We start from the raw sequence: 16870 nt of genomic DNA, 5'->3' as shown, positions 1-16870 counted from the left end.
AGAAAATAGATGTCTTCTTACCATTCAACAAATACATGCCTGCGGTGGAACTTGGAATGCATGTCTGTAGTTAACCAAATGGTGATTTATTAATGCTTTACTTTTTAATCTAATGAACAGGTTTTAGTGCCTCCATCGACTAGGTGAAGTTTAAAGGAAAGTACTGATCATATATGTATATACAGAAATGATATTTTACTCACAGGTGAACAATAAATTTATTTACACCAAGTATTGTGACTTTTGGATATAATTCTTAGCAATAAATTTATCTACACCAAGTATTGTGACTTTTAGATATGATTCTTGTGTTATTTGGTAATTACATTTTTTTTTACCACTTAAATCACATCCAATGGTCACCACAAGGATAAAATTTCTCGACCATTGGTGGGCAAGAGGTCATTTGGTCAATCAAAAAGTTGAGGCTTATTAGGCCTCCCGGGAGGCTCGTGATATTAGTTTGCCATTTGTAGAGGACAGGAGAGCCCCAGATCAGGTTAGGCTGCGCTGGTGGGCTGGGTAAGAATCTTCTATCCTTGCCTCAGCCCATTTGCTAGCTCGACAATGCTGCTCGAGTTGGCTTGACCAAGGGCCTAAACTGCTGAGGAGCAGCATCTGGTTGTTGTTGCACCTGGTTTCTCCAAATGCAAGTGCTTTTAAAGTTCACAGTTTACACAAAAATATTCAAGTATCATCCCAATGTTAAGTGGCACTTAATTTTTTTAGTAACATTCAAAATGCGTACTTAATAACACAAACCAATTCAGAATTAAGTGTAGAATTGGATTATCAACCAACAATGAATAAGATGTCAATAAGACTAGAAACTATATATCCTTTAAAAAAAACTTTCCCGTCACAAAAATCCATCAACAGTACACGGATGGGCTCAACGGTGCTTCTGAAAAATTCTTCTAGAAGTAGAAAGTAGGGGAGACCCGAAATCATTTCTAATGCTTCATTTGGTTATATTTTAATTTTTATCGAATGTGAGATAAACTAACGCTTGCAATAGAGAACTACTCCGATGGATTGCAGTTCTTCAACAGACATAATACCCATATTCAACTTTTGGCCACCAGATGAACATACTTGCCATTGACACTGAATCTGGAACTAGAATTAACCTGAGAAGAAAATCGTGACAATATCATAAAATCCTCATTCTTTATCACAAGGAGGGAAGGAAAAAAATAAATAAAATAGAAAGAGACCAATGGATGGGCTTACCTTGTGCTCAAGCACATTAATGAGTTGGGATTCATCTTCTGTGATGTCAGAATCTCGGAGAGCCTTAAGAACAAGTTTTTTCAGTTTCTTCATTTTCAGAACTCCTTTTGGATTCTGTTCCACGTGCAGCAAAACAAGATATAGAATATAATAATAAAAAAGATAAAAAGCGATAAAACATGTGGAAACAAATTATATTTGTAAGCACTATTTTTTAGTAATTGGAGTGGCAAAGTGAGTCAACTTATTACCAAGCATTATTTTGAATGGTATCTTCTCCACCTCTCAAAGAGGAGGTTGAGGGTTCAAATCCCGATTGGGACAAAGTGGGTGTGTGAATGTGTCTTACCTATTAACAAAAGAAGAAGAATAAGAAGTGAATGGACTTTTTGCACAATCAAAAGTAATTTTATCAAATATGGATTTAGATAAGCACCAATCCTTCATAGGAGCAAAAATAAGCATGACTTGATTGAGAATACATACAGCTTTCAGGACTGAAGTGATCAACTTCTTCCACTTTATTTTGTTTTTGGTGTCTTCCAGGGTAGAGCCAGATTCCAATCTCTCATCCTCATCAGGCACACTTTGCTTTGCTTTCTTCAGCTGGTACTTTGTTTTCGCAGCCTCTGCTCTTTCACCTTGAATTACTTCCCCATTTCCTAATTCACCTGAAGACCCTTCCACCTTCATCTTAGGTGCTCCAGTTTCAGATGCATTGTGTTTTCTCTTTTTAGTTAATGGCAGACTCCCATTTTCTGCTTCTGAAATGTTACTTGCTAGCGCAGCTCTAGGCTGATCCTGTTTCTCTGGTTCCACCACATCTTTATTGCCAGGTAGCTCATCCTTTGGAGTTCTTTCAGTTGAAACTTTAGAACTGGGAGTGGATTCTACTGTCTGTTTAGGTGGTTGCCTAGCTGCATGAAAAGCTCGAGCTTTTGCCCTGTGCTTCTTTCCTTCGGCATGGAGAAGCAGGGTCTGTTGACTAGTAGCTTGAGTATTGCAGAGACTGGAAATACATAAATTTAGCAACAACTCAGTTTCCAGGCACAACAATGGAAGAATGAAATGGCCAAAAACAATTCAAAGCAAGGTAAAACCCACTATACTGTTTTTAGTTAGCCTTGTGCCTCTTTCATGCAGCACAGAGAAGCAGGTTTGGATAAAAGCAGGCATTGGATTACAGAAGTGGCAAATTAACTCAGTTTCTGATAATGATTTGGAAAAATATGCGACTGCAAAACACTAGAGAATAAATCAAATGGTGCAGTGTATCATTCAAATCAGGAAGGCAGGGATCAATTTCAAGAGCCAACAAGAACTGTTCACCTCTCCTAAGGCAGCCAGCTTCACAATTCTACATCAGACAACATCATGGCCACTAATCTTTGCGCAACAACCCTGAGATCAGTTTGAGAGTTGCTGCAAGAACAATATATATATATGTGTGTGTGTGTGTGTGTTCACCTTGGCCAATCCTTAATATATATATATATATATTAAACTAACTGGAGTACTGGACAAGTGGAAACCCAAGTGCATTGATTTCAAATTTCATTGACAAGAAGCTGACAGGAATTGGTACGCTCACAAACGTCCATACATGCATAAATTTATTCATTATTGTTCATTAAATACCTCCATGTTCAGTCTGAAGAGACTTATATGCTTTGAGATGAAAATCTAATTCCGTACCCTCTCACAAGAAACAATGCATACCTTTATGGACTTCTCCTAAACCCAACTGAGTTAGATTTGATATAGACACTGCTTTAAGAGCAACCTGGGATATTGAAGTTGGATGTCTAGTCCGAGGGGATTGTGACGAGTAGCTGGTTGGCTTCTTTGCAATCTGATCGGTGACAAAGTGATAGAAATGAATTTTGGGCCCATTTCCAAGATCTTAGCAATAATGGGGAATGGGATTTTAGGGATGTAGATGTTAACAAATCTTGGAATCTAGCATTTTTCTGTTCCTAACTAACGGTTCTGCTAATGACTGTCAACAGCTACAGAGAATGAATTAGAATTGTAAACCACAAATATTTATCGCCGAGGGAATTACTGTGGATTTTAGGGATATAGACATTAACAAATCTTGGAATCTAGCATTTTTCTGTTCCTAAATAATGGTTCTGCTAATGACTGGCAACAGCTACAGAGAATGAATTAGAATTGTAAACCACAAATATTTATCGCCGAGGGAATTAGTGTGGATTTTAGGGATGTAGGCGTTAACAAATCTTGGAATCTAGCATTTTTCTGTTCCTAAATAACGGTTCTGCTAATGACTGTCAACAGCTACAGAGAATGAATTAGAATTGTAAACCACAAATATTTATCGCCAAGGGAATTACTGTGGAAGCTGTTCGCCTCTTGTGGTCTATCTCGTTATTATTATCCGTCAATCATGCCACCCCTCAAGTGTTGAATCAGGTTTGTCAGCAAATGCTTCTGAGGTGGCTTCCTCTGTATCAGGGTGTAGAACCCTTTTAAGCAAAGGGAAAAAAAGAAGAAAGAACCATATCCCAACTGCCACCTATCTTTTCTAGATTCAGCATAAAAACTTTCATGCTACGTTCGGTTGCATGGAATTGGAATAGGAGAAAATTTATTTTAAACTTTGAACTAAATTTTCTCCAATTCCAATTCCATGCAATCGAACACAGCATCAGCATTACTTTTCTAAAGAAAGTATATAAAAGAACAGTAGTAGAAGAAAAATAAACATTTTGCTCACCTACAAAACCATGGGGGGCGTTCTGACAACCCAACATTTATATCAATATTAGGTTTTTGCTTCAAATCATTTTTTCCCTTAGAAGTCGCAGCATTTGCAGTTTTTACTTGGCCCTTTGGACCATATTTTTCCTGAAAATTAGAAGAAACAAGTTACTTTTTCCAGCAAAATAATTAGACTTTCTTAAGTATTTTCCTTTCCTTTCCTTTCTCCAAGCATTTCCGTGTGAATTGAGGCTAAAATTTGTATCCAATTAGAAGGGTTACTCACCATCAACATATTGTATTATGTCATCGGAGAATACAACAATTGCATATACACACAATATTATATATATATACATACACACACACACACAAAAGCACACACGATAATGAGGAAGAAGTGAAATTATACACGGAGTACATCTATAGATGGATAGACAGACAAAAGCACCCAATTCATTATAACCAACACAAGAAAAGGAAGGTAAAACACGCACCGCTTCAGTAATGCACTGAGTGTGGCCTTGAACACTCTGCTGCCCAAATGTTTGTCCGCAATCAATGCATGATAACTAAGGAAATTACAGAATAAACAATATATTCAAAACTCCAATCATCCACGAATTCCCCGTATTATATAAGTTTATAAAAGAATAATGCTAAAAGGTAAGTGTTTAAGAGCCAAATCAAGACCTTGTTCGCAGAGCAAATTCTAAAGTGATTCGGCAACTTGGGCTTCTTCAGGTTCTCTCCGCAGTCCTCGCACTGAAACCAAACCATCCTTTCTACCTGCTGATATGTGTGTGTGTGTGTGTGTGTGTGTGTGTGGAGAGAGATTTGAGTGTTTGTGACGAGCTTTCTGCAGCTACTTGAGGAACGAAATTGGCGTTTCAGCTGTTTAGGGTTTATCTTGAAGTGAGATGATCTAACATGTTCACTAGAGAAATATCACCGTTCTGGCCCTTTTAGATTGTTCTAAGATTGATAAACCGGGCCGGTGGGCCGCGCATTCAATTACTTTAGGATCCAGCTAAAGGCCCAGATCCATATCCAGTGCTTTTCAGACAAGGCAAATCTCCATATCTTTAGGACTTAAAAAAGTCTCTAAATAAATTCTTGTAATATTATTAAATTCATGTAGTATCATGGATTATAAATTTATAATCCATGATACAAACTTATAACAGAGGTTGGTGATTTTGATTTTCGACTAAAAAGTTAAATTGTTCGGTCATATATTATTTTTTTTTTTTTCCATTTCAGATCCGATGCTATATAAGATCGTTGTAATTATAATCCATCTAAGATTATAAATTTTTATTTCTTTTTGGGCTCAATTTATTTTTATTAAAAACTCATGAAAGTGTTTGGTGTGATACGGATTTAAAAACGATTTTAACACTAATACCAGGTATAATGGGTTGGTCACTTTATCTTTTGACTCAAAAGCTATATTATTGATTTTAACACTAATACCAGGTATAATGGGTTGGTCACTTTATCTTTTGACTCAAAAGCTATATTATTGAGTCATAAATATTAATATTTTTACATTCAAAACAGTATAAAATTCTTCTAACAATAATCAACCTAAGTGAAATTTTTAGACCATCTAATAACTTTTCATCCATCTAAACTGAAGAAAATCATGTGGGTTGCTTCCATGCCATATTGGGGTGACACATTTTTTTCCTTATTTTAAAAAAAAAGATATTTCATGTTGTTAAAATGTTTGGAAGGAATCAAAGATCTCACTCTCCAATTGTTAATTTTGTTTAAAACTTAAAAAGTTAAATTGTTCAGCAAAAAAACGTGAATGAAAAAATAAAATAATTTTTTCATACAAGTGCAAACCCTTTGTCTATATATATAGTTATATACACTACTTCTAGGAAAATTGCTCCCCCCGCCCCTTTTTTTTCATATTTGTTATAATTTGGGGTCCTTAATTTCATATTTAACATAGATATTTTTTACTTAAAAAAAAGAACATAGATACTTTTAACACAAAGGACACCATTGCAAAAAGAGAAAGTCACGAAACTCCGGCGAGAAGCAAAGTCAGCAATTCAGTCAAACACTTTCTCAACTAGGGTTTTACGATCACAAAAAATGAAACTCACATGGCTGAAGACGGTGGAAAACGCCCACGATGACTCGTTGTGGGCGGCGACGTGGGTCCCAGCCACCGCCGACCGACCGCCTCTCCTCCTGACCGGCTCGCTCGACGAGACGGTGAAGCTGTGGAGTCCCGACGAACTCAAGTGCGAGGCCACCAATGGCGGTCACTGCCTCGGCGTCGTCTCGGTGGCTGCTCATCCTTCTGGAGCCATCGCCGCCTCAGCTTCGCTCGACAGCTTCGTTCGAGTCTTCGAAGTCGAAAAGAATAACACCATCGCCACTCTCGAAGCCCCGCCTTCTGAAGTCTGGCATATGCAATTCAATCCCGAGGTAAATCTCATATGATTCATTTATATGTATTTTAAGTATTTTTTATTTGAATTAGTTTGTGATGGTAGAAGTGCAAAAAAGGCATTTTGTTTTAGATGGTGGAAAATTTTGTGCTTTTTATTGAAACTGAAAAACAAAAGTGATGTTTTGAAATACATAATTCGCGAATCACATCTGAAAGTTTGACAATTGTTGTTTGATTTTTATTTTTTGGGTTAATGTGATTAGTAAGTATAGCTCATCTACATCCATAATCGAGTTGTTAGAAATCCACCCTAGCCACCAGTAGGTTGCTTCCAGCAAACACCAAAGATCTAGTATTGCATAGCTCAAGCATCACTAGAATATCTTTGATGGATTTGTGTCCAAATAAAGCTGCTGTGAATATACCACCCTATCAATTCACATAAAAGAGACCCCATTGTGGAAGGCATTTTAAAGTTCCTCTGATTCACTCCATCTTAACATGGTCTATAAGATCCACACTAGCTGCATTTATGATCCTGAAGTGATTTACCCCCTAACTTCCCACTCAACCAGATGACAAATTGATGCCATGTTCAAGCCTCTATTAGTCAACATTTGGAGCCCCAAGTGATGCACTCTATTAGATACATCATACAGGCTACAGCCCTTGAAAAGAATATGGAATGTGAGAATTAATTAATTTTTAAGATGATGTGGTATCAAGAATTTTCTTGAATCCTGCTGTGGTTCTTTTATTTGTGGAAGTTATAGATGTTTAGGAATAAAAAGTTAAGGCTTTAAACGTAACCATATTTAAGACTTCGAGTGTAAACGTATTAGGTAGATTATTATTTTTTTTCCCCTCTATTTCCACAGAGCTATGGTTTATCTAAGAAGATGTCGTGTTTGTGTTCAACACATGTTGGACATTGATACTACTTTGGCACTCTTTGACACCTTTTGACACATTTTGAACGTGTGCATACTTTAAAACTAAAATTTTGATTTTATTACACGCAACGAAGACTGTTTGCACATTCGCTAAGATGTGACCAAAAACCTTGTATGTCTGAATATGACTTTCTTTTCGTATGGGAAGATATAATTGTAAAGGTGTGTATGAAAATTATTCAAAATTTTGACCATGTAATAGAGGTATGTCTAATATAGAACTGGTCACGGTGGGAAGAGAGGATTCCTCATTATTGTGTGTGAATGCTATACATTTGCATATGCATATTTACATACGTACATACATGCATTCAAATTTATGTTGTATTGTATTTGTGTTTTTTCAATTTGACATGAGTGGTTATTAATTACCATGATTCATAAGTTACAAATTTGATATTATAGTCATAACATATCATATTTGTCATGTGTACTCCAATTGAACATATAAAAAAATATTTTTTCGTTGTTGTGTCCTTGTATCTCTATTGTGCATTTTTAAATTTGCCGCATAGGCGTGTTTTAGTATATTGTGTATGTGTCCCATGTTATCCATGCTTTATAGCACATGAGTAGGCTTTAAGTGTGTTAATAGAGTGTAACCTCCAATAGATGAAAAATATTTATCTTCTTCTTCTATTTTTTATTCTACCTCTCTTCTCTCGCACTTTTTTGGAATTCTTTTCCCCTCTCCTTTCTTGACTATCTCCTTGAACACATCTATTCTCATCTATTATTTCCTCATATTTCTTATCTTAATTGTATTCTCTTCTTGTATTTTCTCTTTATCTCTCTGTCATCTATTATTTCCTCATATTTCTTATCTTAATTGTACTCTCTCTCTCTCTCTCTCTCTCTCTCTCTCTCTCTCTCTCTCTCTATTATCTCACTATATGATTCACTATGCTTCTCAGAGTTTACTTCTCTTGTCACTTTTTCTTTTCTCCAATGCATCTTGATTGCATAACGACATTCTCCTTGAAGCTATTGTACCAAAATTGACATGTGCAGTGGCAAATAAAAGTTTTTTGGGATTGTTATTGGTTTTTGTGGTTAAAGGATCATGGAGGCACCAGCTTTAGGGGTCTACATGAAGTGTATAAAATGGGTTAAAGGTTCATGGAGATATCAGGTTTAGGGGTTTGCAGGAAGTGTATAATATTGGTACGGATTTTGGGTTTTAATTAGTCAACAAAAGAGGAAGTACCGGAGCTGGTCTGGGTGCTGAAACAATATCTGGTGAGTAGTGATATAAGCTACTTATCTAGGAATGGCAACGGGGCGGGTTGCTGTAAACCCTATCCCACCCCGTTTACTTTTACTTGGTCCCATACCCGTCCCGAACCCAGGGTGGGTTTGAAATTGTTATCCAACACGGTTTACAAATCTATCTCACAACCCCTGATCCCAACACCGTTTACGAATCTAACTCACAACCCCTGACCCCACCCTGCCCCACCCCGCGAGACACACAAAGATGATATATATATATATACACACACACATATATACGCGTGTATCAAATACAAAAGCAAAAGTTTCCAAAAAAAAAAAACAGAAGAAAACCCTTACTCCTCTAGTACTCCTCTATCATGTTTAGATATTTGAGAAGCTTTCCCCAATATCAGATCTATATAGGATTTAAAAGCCACCAATAAATGACAACCCTAGAAGGAGAAAGAGATTGCCATCTGATGGCTAAATGTAAAAGAGAGAGCCAATAAAGCCGATACCAGTTGTGTATGAGTTGATGCAAGAGGATGGTAAAGGAGAGAATGACGACACATAGATTCAGATCACAGATGGAGAGGAGGGAGGCGGAGAGGGGAAGGGGAGGTTGTGCAGTGGGGGTTTGGGGCTGCTGAATTTAAACATTTTGAAACCCTAATGAGAAATGCTTACATATATAATGGTATTTGAGAAATATTAGTATTAGATAAGGGTATAGTGGTAATTGTGCACTATAATTGGGGCGGGTGGGATAGAATAAAACCCATCCCTGCCCCAAACCAGAAACGGGTATTATTTGTTTTCCCCATACCCGCCTCATACCTTTTATAAAGGACACTCCCATACCCATCCCAATAGGAGAACCCGGGGGGAAGGGGAGGTTATACTTATCAGTGAGAGAGAGAGTTCTATGCTGATTTGCATTTTTGGCATGTGATTGTTCAATGATTGAAAGATAGAAGGGTTAAGATTGTAAAACAATAAAACAAGATTTGGTTATGAGCTTTCCAAGGCTAATAGAAGTACAGAAAACTAAAGAAGAGAGATGGAAGAGGAAAAAGGAAAACGATAGGCGTCATTCCTACGATTAGAATTGCATCACACAAACCCAAAAATCTTCAGAAGGTTTGAAATTTTCTCTACATTGATTTGTGTTGAATTAAATTCATTATATAACTTAATATAGACTTGTAGAAATCCTTACTCTTGGATATATCGGATTCCATATTTGGAAACTCAAAGGCTTAGATTAGGAAATTTATCTAGGCTTGCTAAACGACCACACATAAAGACCCAAAATCATTATTCGATCCAATAAAAGATTCATCTGGTCGAACCTATTAATATGGGATTAAGGCAAGGATGATGATGGTGTTGATGATGCCATCAACTCCGAAAAATAAAAGGATATCCTGACCAGCATCATACTAACCTAAAAGTAAACAAAGTGCAAAGTCTCAAGTTGGCTCTGCCTGAACCAATATTTAGAATTTCCCTTCACTTCAAATTTATTTCCCTTGAGCTTTTCTTTGAACTGTATCACTCTTACACATCTAATTTTATCTTAGATTTCCTTTCTTATTTTCTCTCTCATTATTTATCTGATATCCTCTCATCTCCCTCTCCTTAAAGTTTTTCTCTCCTTCTCCTTTTTTCTTCACTTAGCTCTTCTTCAGTCGTCTCAAACTATATCTACTTTATCTCCTAATATGGAAATATATTTTGTACTTGAAGAACCTTACACAAGTACTCAACAGATCTTTTGTGAAATTACGACTGCAAAAAAGGGTCATGAGATTCGACTTGCTTTCTAGAAAAACATATTAAGTTTGATTTAAAGTATCTTTAGCAAGTAAAGTGGATAGAGAATAGAGATAATTATAGTTGATGTTCACAGTAATCACTCCTGAAGGAGAAAGAATGTAAAACAATTCTATCGTCATGATCTGAATGTGGCAGGGACATTGGGTCTATCAGGTTTCAATCTCATTCAATTATGCCAAATTGGATACAGGTCACACCCACTGACATTGAAATACCATTGGTTGGGTTTAGCACACCTGCCCAAACCTGCATCATAATTCACCCTTCCATTATATTATTTATCAAACCAGTGCAAAGTTCTCTCTTTATTTCCAATCTTGTGCTAAACAAAATATATATCTTTTGTTTTGGTGGTTTTTGATTTACGTGATTGGTTGGTAATGATTGAAAACTTGCAGAGGGAACATTCTCCCTTGATTTGGGAATTTTTTTTTCTCTTGAAGTTAGTGCTTATATAAAATCAAATAGAAAAAATAGTTTGCTTTTTTTAGTCTTATGTTTCCTTTAATCTTTGATATTTCTACTGATATCTGAATAAGTTGTTGATTTCTCTTTGTTTACTTTATAGGTGATGATTGAGAACATGCAAAAGATCGTTCTGTTTGTTTTATGGAAAAACTTATTCGCAGCTCCCTCTAAACTGATACAAGAACAAAATTACTATTTCAAAATTTCAGTTAGCCGCAACTTGTTTTATTAGTTCATTATCTACAAATTTCTGAATTTATATTCTAAAAGACATCCAAACCTTTCTTTCTCTCTCTCTGTAGTTCAATGTGGGATTCCAAAGCGACATGATTAAATTGTGTTTATATGTCAATTAATTATCAAATTCTAATGCATGGTATAAAAAGTCCCAGATTTTGTTTTGGAAGCCCAACTGCTCGTTTTAGAAATGCACTGATTTCAGAACCTAGGTGTAGAACTGCTGTCACCAATTTATCTTCAAATCTGCTAGTGTTAGATTAGTTTTTAGCATGACCCCCCCCCCCCCCCCCAACATACGAGCTCTACCTTTTCATTTGTGTTTGAGTTGTGAACTCTATATTTCTTAGTAGGGAATACAATAAAAAAACTACTAAACACCGCCTTGGCAATGGCACACACAATCATGTCTCGTGTGCATGAGTTTGATATGATCAGTGGCGGATCCAAGGGGGGGCTTGGGTGGGCTTGAGCCCCCCCTAAAATTTTTTTTTAGTATGGGTATATTTAGCCCAATGTTTTAAAAAAGAAAAAATTGGTAGTAGTATTAGCCCCTCAATTTTAACCCATCCAAACAAGCCCAATATCTAAGCCACAATTTTAAAAAGGCCCAAGCCAAACAAGCCCTAAATAATCACTAAACCAAAGCACGGATACTCCTAAATTTCTAATCTTGCACAAATAAGAGAGCTCACTCTTTCTTTCCCTCTAAAGTCTAACCCTGTTTCCTCTAAAATTTTCTAACTCTTTAATCTTTCAATCCCCAATTTCCCCTTGTTTAATATTAGCCCCCCTTATTAACAATTTCTGGATTCGCCCTTGGATATGATATCAATATCTCGCAGCTTGCAACTTGTCATCTGATTTTGTTGCTAAAGTATTACTTGATTTTCTGCAATGTATAAGTCACCTATATAATCCCTGTATATGTGCTTTCTGTAGATGCTTCGTCAACAAATAAAATTTATTTACAATGAATAACTATAGGTGGTTGTAACACCTTTTTCTGTAATTTAGTTTTATTAGAAACATATACCCGATCACACTTGACTAACGTCTTTTTGTTCAGGGTACCATTCTAGCAGTTGCCGGTGGGGGCAGCGCATCAGTTAAATTGTGGGATACTGATAAGTGGCAACTTATAGCAACCTTGTCAAACCCTCGGCCTGAAGGATTAAAGCCCTCTGATAAAAGCGGCAGCAAGAAGTTTGTCCTCTCAGTTGCCTGGAGCCATGACGGGAGACGACTGGCTTGTGGCTCAATGGATGGCACCATCTCTGTCTTTGATGTATCTCGTGCCAAATTCCTTCACCAACTGGAGGGCCATTTCATGCCTGTGCGCTCTCTTGTTTATTCACCTGATCCGACAAGGATTCTCTTTTCAGCCTCAGATGATGGCCATGTTCACATGTATGATGCTGAGGGAAAGAGCTTGATCACGGCCATGTCAGGTCACTCCAGCTGGGTCTTAAGTGTGGATGTTAGTCCTGATGGGGCGGCAATTGCAACCGGCTCAAGTGACAAGACTGTCAGACTGTGGGATCCTAAATTGAGGGCGACCGTGCAGACAGTGAGCAACCACACGGACCAGGTCTGGGGAGTGGCATTTCGACCACCTGGAGGGAACGGTGTGCAAGGTTATCGGCTTGCAAGTGTGTCTGATGATAAGAGCATATCACTCTATGATTACTCATGAAGACAGACATTTTGTCGTGTTGGACCATGTTAAAGATGTTTTTTTGTTTAAGACGATTGCTCTTTTGTGGCTTTTTATCATAATTATATTAGGAAAATGTTTTGATTTACAGCTAATTTATTCTGATTGAATATTAGTCGTGTTCAGTTCTTTATGTTAGAAGTCCCAAGTGTTTTGGAGGCGGCATGCCCATCTGAAAATTTATGCTTACGGAATGTTCGGCTGCATTGCATGGTATTGGAGAGTCTAAAACTTAGAATTAGTGAAATTGGAGAAAAATTTAACCATGCAGCCGAATTGCATATCAAATTTCGAATTTTACATGATATAAAAGGTACAATTCTTATCATTATTGTTAGTGTGAGGTGATGATGATGATGATGATAACGGCCTTTCATAGGTTGTATGTAATTGCAACCTTGAAGAGAAATCAGCCGGTTTAAGATTTTATTATGGTGGTTGCACAGTTTAACGATGCATCTGATTCTGGGGTACGTTTAGCATGATAAAAGCGTTGAACACTTCTTCGATAAATTTGATACTGGGATTTTATTATGGTGGTTGCGCAGTTGAGTGCCTGAGGTTTAGATTAAAGTGCAAATAACACTTCCCTGGTAAATCGAGTTGTAACATTATTATTTGGTGGCCTGAAAAGTTGATATAATAATATTGCGGACTCCATTTTAATATATTAAATCTAGGTGTAATATTATTTTTTTTTTTTTGATAAACTAAGAGAGGAGAATTCGAAGCTTATCAACTTAGGCAACTAGGTAATGCCCTAATATTAATACTTTCATCTTTAAAATACTTGTGTTATATATTAATTTAATTTGTAAATATTAATTCAACAGTCCTTGATTATAAGTCATTTGGTGGTTCAGTTCAATCAAAAATTAAAATATCTTATCAGACTAACTTTTTGAAAATTATATATATCAAACTATTATGCTACGTTTGGTGTGTAGGAATGAAATGGAATACAAGTGGGAATGGAATGAGAATGAGAATGGAATGGAATGGTCATTCTCATTCTATTGTTTAGTTGTAAATATGAAATGTGTAGGAATTGAATGATAATAACCATTCTAGTGTTTGGTTGGACCAATTTAAAATTTAGAATGGAATAAATTTCTAATTGAATTCTCCAAAATATCCCTCTTAGTAACAAATAAATTAAATAAAATTAACAAAATGATATTCTCTAATAATTTTTTACAAATAAATGTTGGCAGTGGCGGTGATGGATGGTGGAAAGCGGTAGTAGTGTAGGTGGTAGTGTTGGAAGGCGGCGATGGTGGCAATGGTGGGAATTGGTGGTAGTAGTGGTGGTGGAAGGTGGCAGTGGTGTTGGTGGAAGGCGGTGGCAGTAATGTGGTGGTTGTGGTGGAAGGAGATAGTGGTGTAACTATAGTGGTGGCGGAAAGCAGTGGTGGAAGGTGGTGGTGGCGGTGGTGGAAGGTGGTGGCGGAAGGTGGTGGTGGTGGCGATGGTGAAAGGTGGTGGCGGCGGTGGTGGTAGAAGGTGGTGGCAGTGGCAGTGGCAGTGGTGGTGGTGGCAGTGGTGGTGATGGAAGGTGGTAGAAGGCGATGGTAGTGGTGGAAAGCGATGGTGGCGACGTTAGTGGTTGTTGAAGGCAGCGGCAGTGGCAATGGTGGTGAAAGGTGGCGGTGGTGGTGGTGGAAGGTGGCGGTGGTGGTGTAGGGTTATGGCGTGGCAGCGGTGGAAGGTGGTGGTAGTGAAAGGCGGTAGCAGTGGTGGTGGTAGAAGGTGGTGGTCGTGGTGAAAGGTGATGGCGGCGGTGGTGGTGGAAGGTGGTGAAAGGCAATGGCAGTGGTGGTAGTGATGGTGAAAGGCGGTGGCGGTGGCGGTGGTTGCTGCAAACAGTGGCGGTAACAGTGGCGATGGTGGTGGTGGAAAGTGGTGGGTGATGGCGAAAGTCGGTGGTGTTGGAAGACAGTGGCAGTGGTAGTGGTGGTGGTGGTGAAAGGCGGAGATGATTGTGGTAGAAGGTAATGATGGATTTTAGACTTGGAATATGAAGGTGTTTTGGGAAGTCGATTTTTAAAAAATAAATTACTTCCATAGGTTTAGTTGTTAAATGAATTTTCATTCCCAGGAATGAATTTTCATTTCAATAGAATGGCCATTCCAAATTTAAGTCGCATACCAAACAAAGGAATGGTTAGAATAGACATTTCATTCCATTCAATTCCTGCACACCAAACATAGCATTATGGGTTCATTTTTTATTTTTAGTAAAGAAAGCAATCTAATAATTCCTCTTTCATGATACCTTGTTATAGGTTCTGGTAGCATGATTATTATCGTCATTATGTCATGAACAATATGAATATTATTCTGTCTAACTTATGTTTATCCCAGATTCAATTATGGGTCGTCCAAAAGTCGCGTTGGAATGTTTAACCCATTTTTGCATTGAATTGCTGCACAGGGTATTGTTTCCAGTAAATCGTTGACAGACGAGTAATAGAATCTCTCTTAAGCAGAACGACGACAGAATAATAACTTACTGTTCACTACATAATATTATAATATTTATACTATGCAAACCTTAAAGTATTAACAATAATTAACAGCCATGTTACAACCCTCTTCGTCCTCCTCTTCAGGACTACAGGATAACCAGGATTCAGAACTGGTAAAAAATACTGAAGTAGTGGAATAGACCAATGTTCAAAATCAATTGAACAAATGGACTATCCCTCCAGTAAGTGCAAAAAGCATTTACAAAATCGGAATGCTTAATTTAGCTGATCTATGGACTATTAAGACCATGGAACAGACCATGCAATTAAGCACTAAAGATACAATAATTAAATTATTGTCTTCCCGTGACCTTCAGAGGCACATGCATAAATACAAGTATATCCATATAGGTTTAATTCAAATTGCTTTTAAACCTTTAACCTTGTTAGGTATGGATGCCTGCATCCAAGCAACCCTAAGGGATGCTCGATGTCTGAAATTCCACCCTTCTTTGATGGGTGCACTGGAAACCAGTCTATGTCATGGACCGGTTTACTTTGATGTCTATCCTAGTCTGAATTTATCTTTAACAGATAAAAATATCCATGAGGCAGTTAGTCTTAGGGTACAGACTTATGGATATGATTACTTACCTGGATCGGAAGTGATAAGTGTTATTTATCGCATCCATTACAAAGTACTTGATGTGTCCCAAGGCCATACGCAAAGACTCTAAAGGAGTAACAGCGTTATGGGATACTAACATGTACACATCAAATGTTGCCACAAAAAGGATGATTCCTTGGAGTGAGATAACATTTCCTGAACACTGGACGATTTCCAATGCCGTCCCAGCACAGCCAATTGCTAATCATAGCTTAGACTGTGTTATTCAGGACCAGGATGGTGATGTTTTTCTGAACTTCAGAAAATCCATCGATCTATCCAGATCGACATCATCAAAAGGAAGTCATCTTCCTTATCGTGTTTCTTGTCCTCCTTCTCGACATTCGATCTCGTCAGATTATCGTAAAGAAGGACTCCCTGAAGCAGTTGATTCCAAGCTCAAGCTGAAAGGAATACAACAATCTCCGAATCAAATTCCAAGAGGAGTTTACGAGAAAGCACCAATAGGTATGTCTCGTCGCCAATTTGGAATTGAATTCAGCCCAACTCCATCTGAAATGGGAATCGGAAACGAATCTGTGAAGGATCAATTTGAAGATCCCACAGACATAAATGATCCTCATGAATATTAGTTTTGATGGATTTTGTCCCTGATAGAATTGCCATTAATGCTGAATTTCAACAGGATCAATATAAAGAATTCAGAAGTTGGTATTTCAAAAGTTTTGATCAAAATCAATTGCAACTTTTCAAAACCCAATTTTATGAATTTCTACAAGAACGCAAAATGGTTATACCTTTTGTTTCTTGGTTTTATATGACCAATCATTCTCTTGTTAATATCAACATATTGGATGATTTCCTGAAACCATGGACCACATCTGAAGATAAGGTTTTCCACTCTGTCCATCCTCCCCCTGACCATCTAATTCTCAAAAGAATTGACCCGGACAGTGGTTCTAAAGTGGAAAC

The 16870-nt window shown here is 37.4% G+C and overlaps 2 protein-coding genes across 2 annotated transcripts; one reads left to right on the top strand and one right to left on the bottom strand.

The window, feature by feature from the left end:
* Nucleotides 1-814: 814 nt before the first annotated feature.
* Nucleotides 815-4908, bottom strand: LOC132277083 (UBP1-associated proteins 1C). The gene is made up of 6 exons (XM_059778810.1): nt 4651-4908; nt 4455-4529; nt 3974-4104; nt 1720-2242; nt 1234-1347; nt 815-1130 (listed from the first exon to the last, which is right to left on the bottom strand). Exons 1-6 carry the CDS (start codon nt 4735-4737, stop codon nt 1068-1070), a joined length of 993 nt encoding a protein of 330 aa, XP_059634793.1. The 5' UTR covers nt 4738-4908; the 3' UTR covers nt 815-1067.
* A 1000-nt stretch (nt 4909-5908) lies between these two features.
* Nucleotides 5909-12935, top strand: LOC132277084 (WD repeat-containing protein VIP3). Its single transcript, XM_059778811.1, has 2 exons — nt 5909-6408; nt 12155-12935. The coding sequence occupies exons 1-2, from the start codon at nt 6070-6072 to the stop codon at nt 12779-12781; spliced, it is 966 nt and encodes a 321-aa protein (XP_059634794.1). The 5' UTR covers nt 5909-6069; the 3' UTR covers nt 12782-12935.
* Nucleotides 12936-16870: the final 3935 nt, after the last annotated feature.

Source organism: Cornus florida, unplaced genomic scaffold (assembly GCF_030987335.1).
Source record: "Cornus florida cultivar Cherokee Brave unplaced genomic scaffold, ASM3098733v1 CherokeeBrave_3.0.0_Hap2_Chr10, whole genome shotgun sequence".
Lineage (NCBI taxonomy): Eukaryota > Viridiplantae > Streptophyta > Magnoliopsida > Cornales > Cornaceae > Cornus > Cornus florida.
This window is presented reverse-complemented; position numbering and strand designations above follow the sequence as displayed.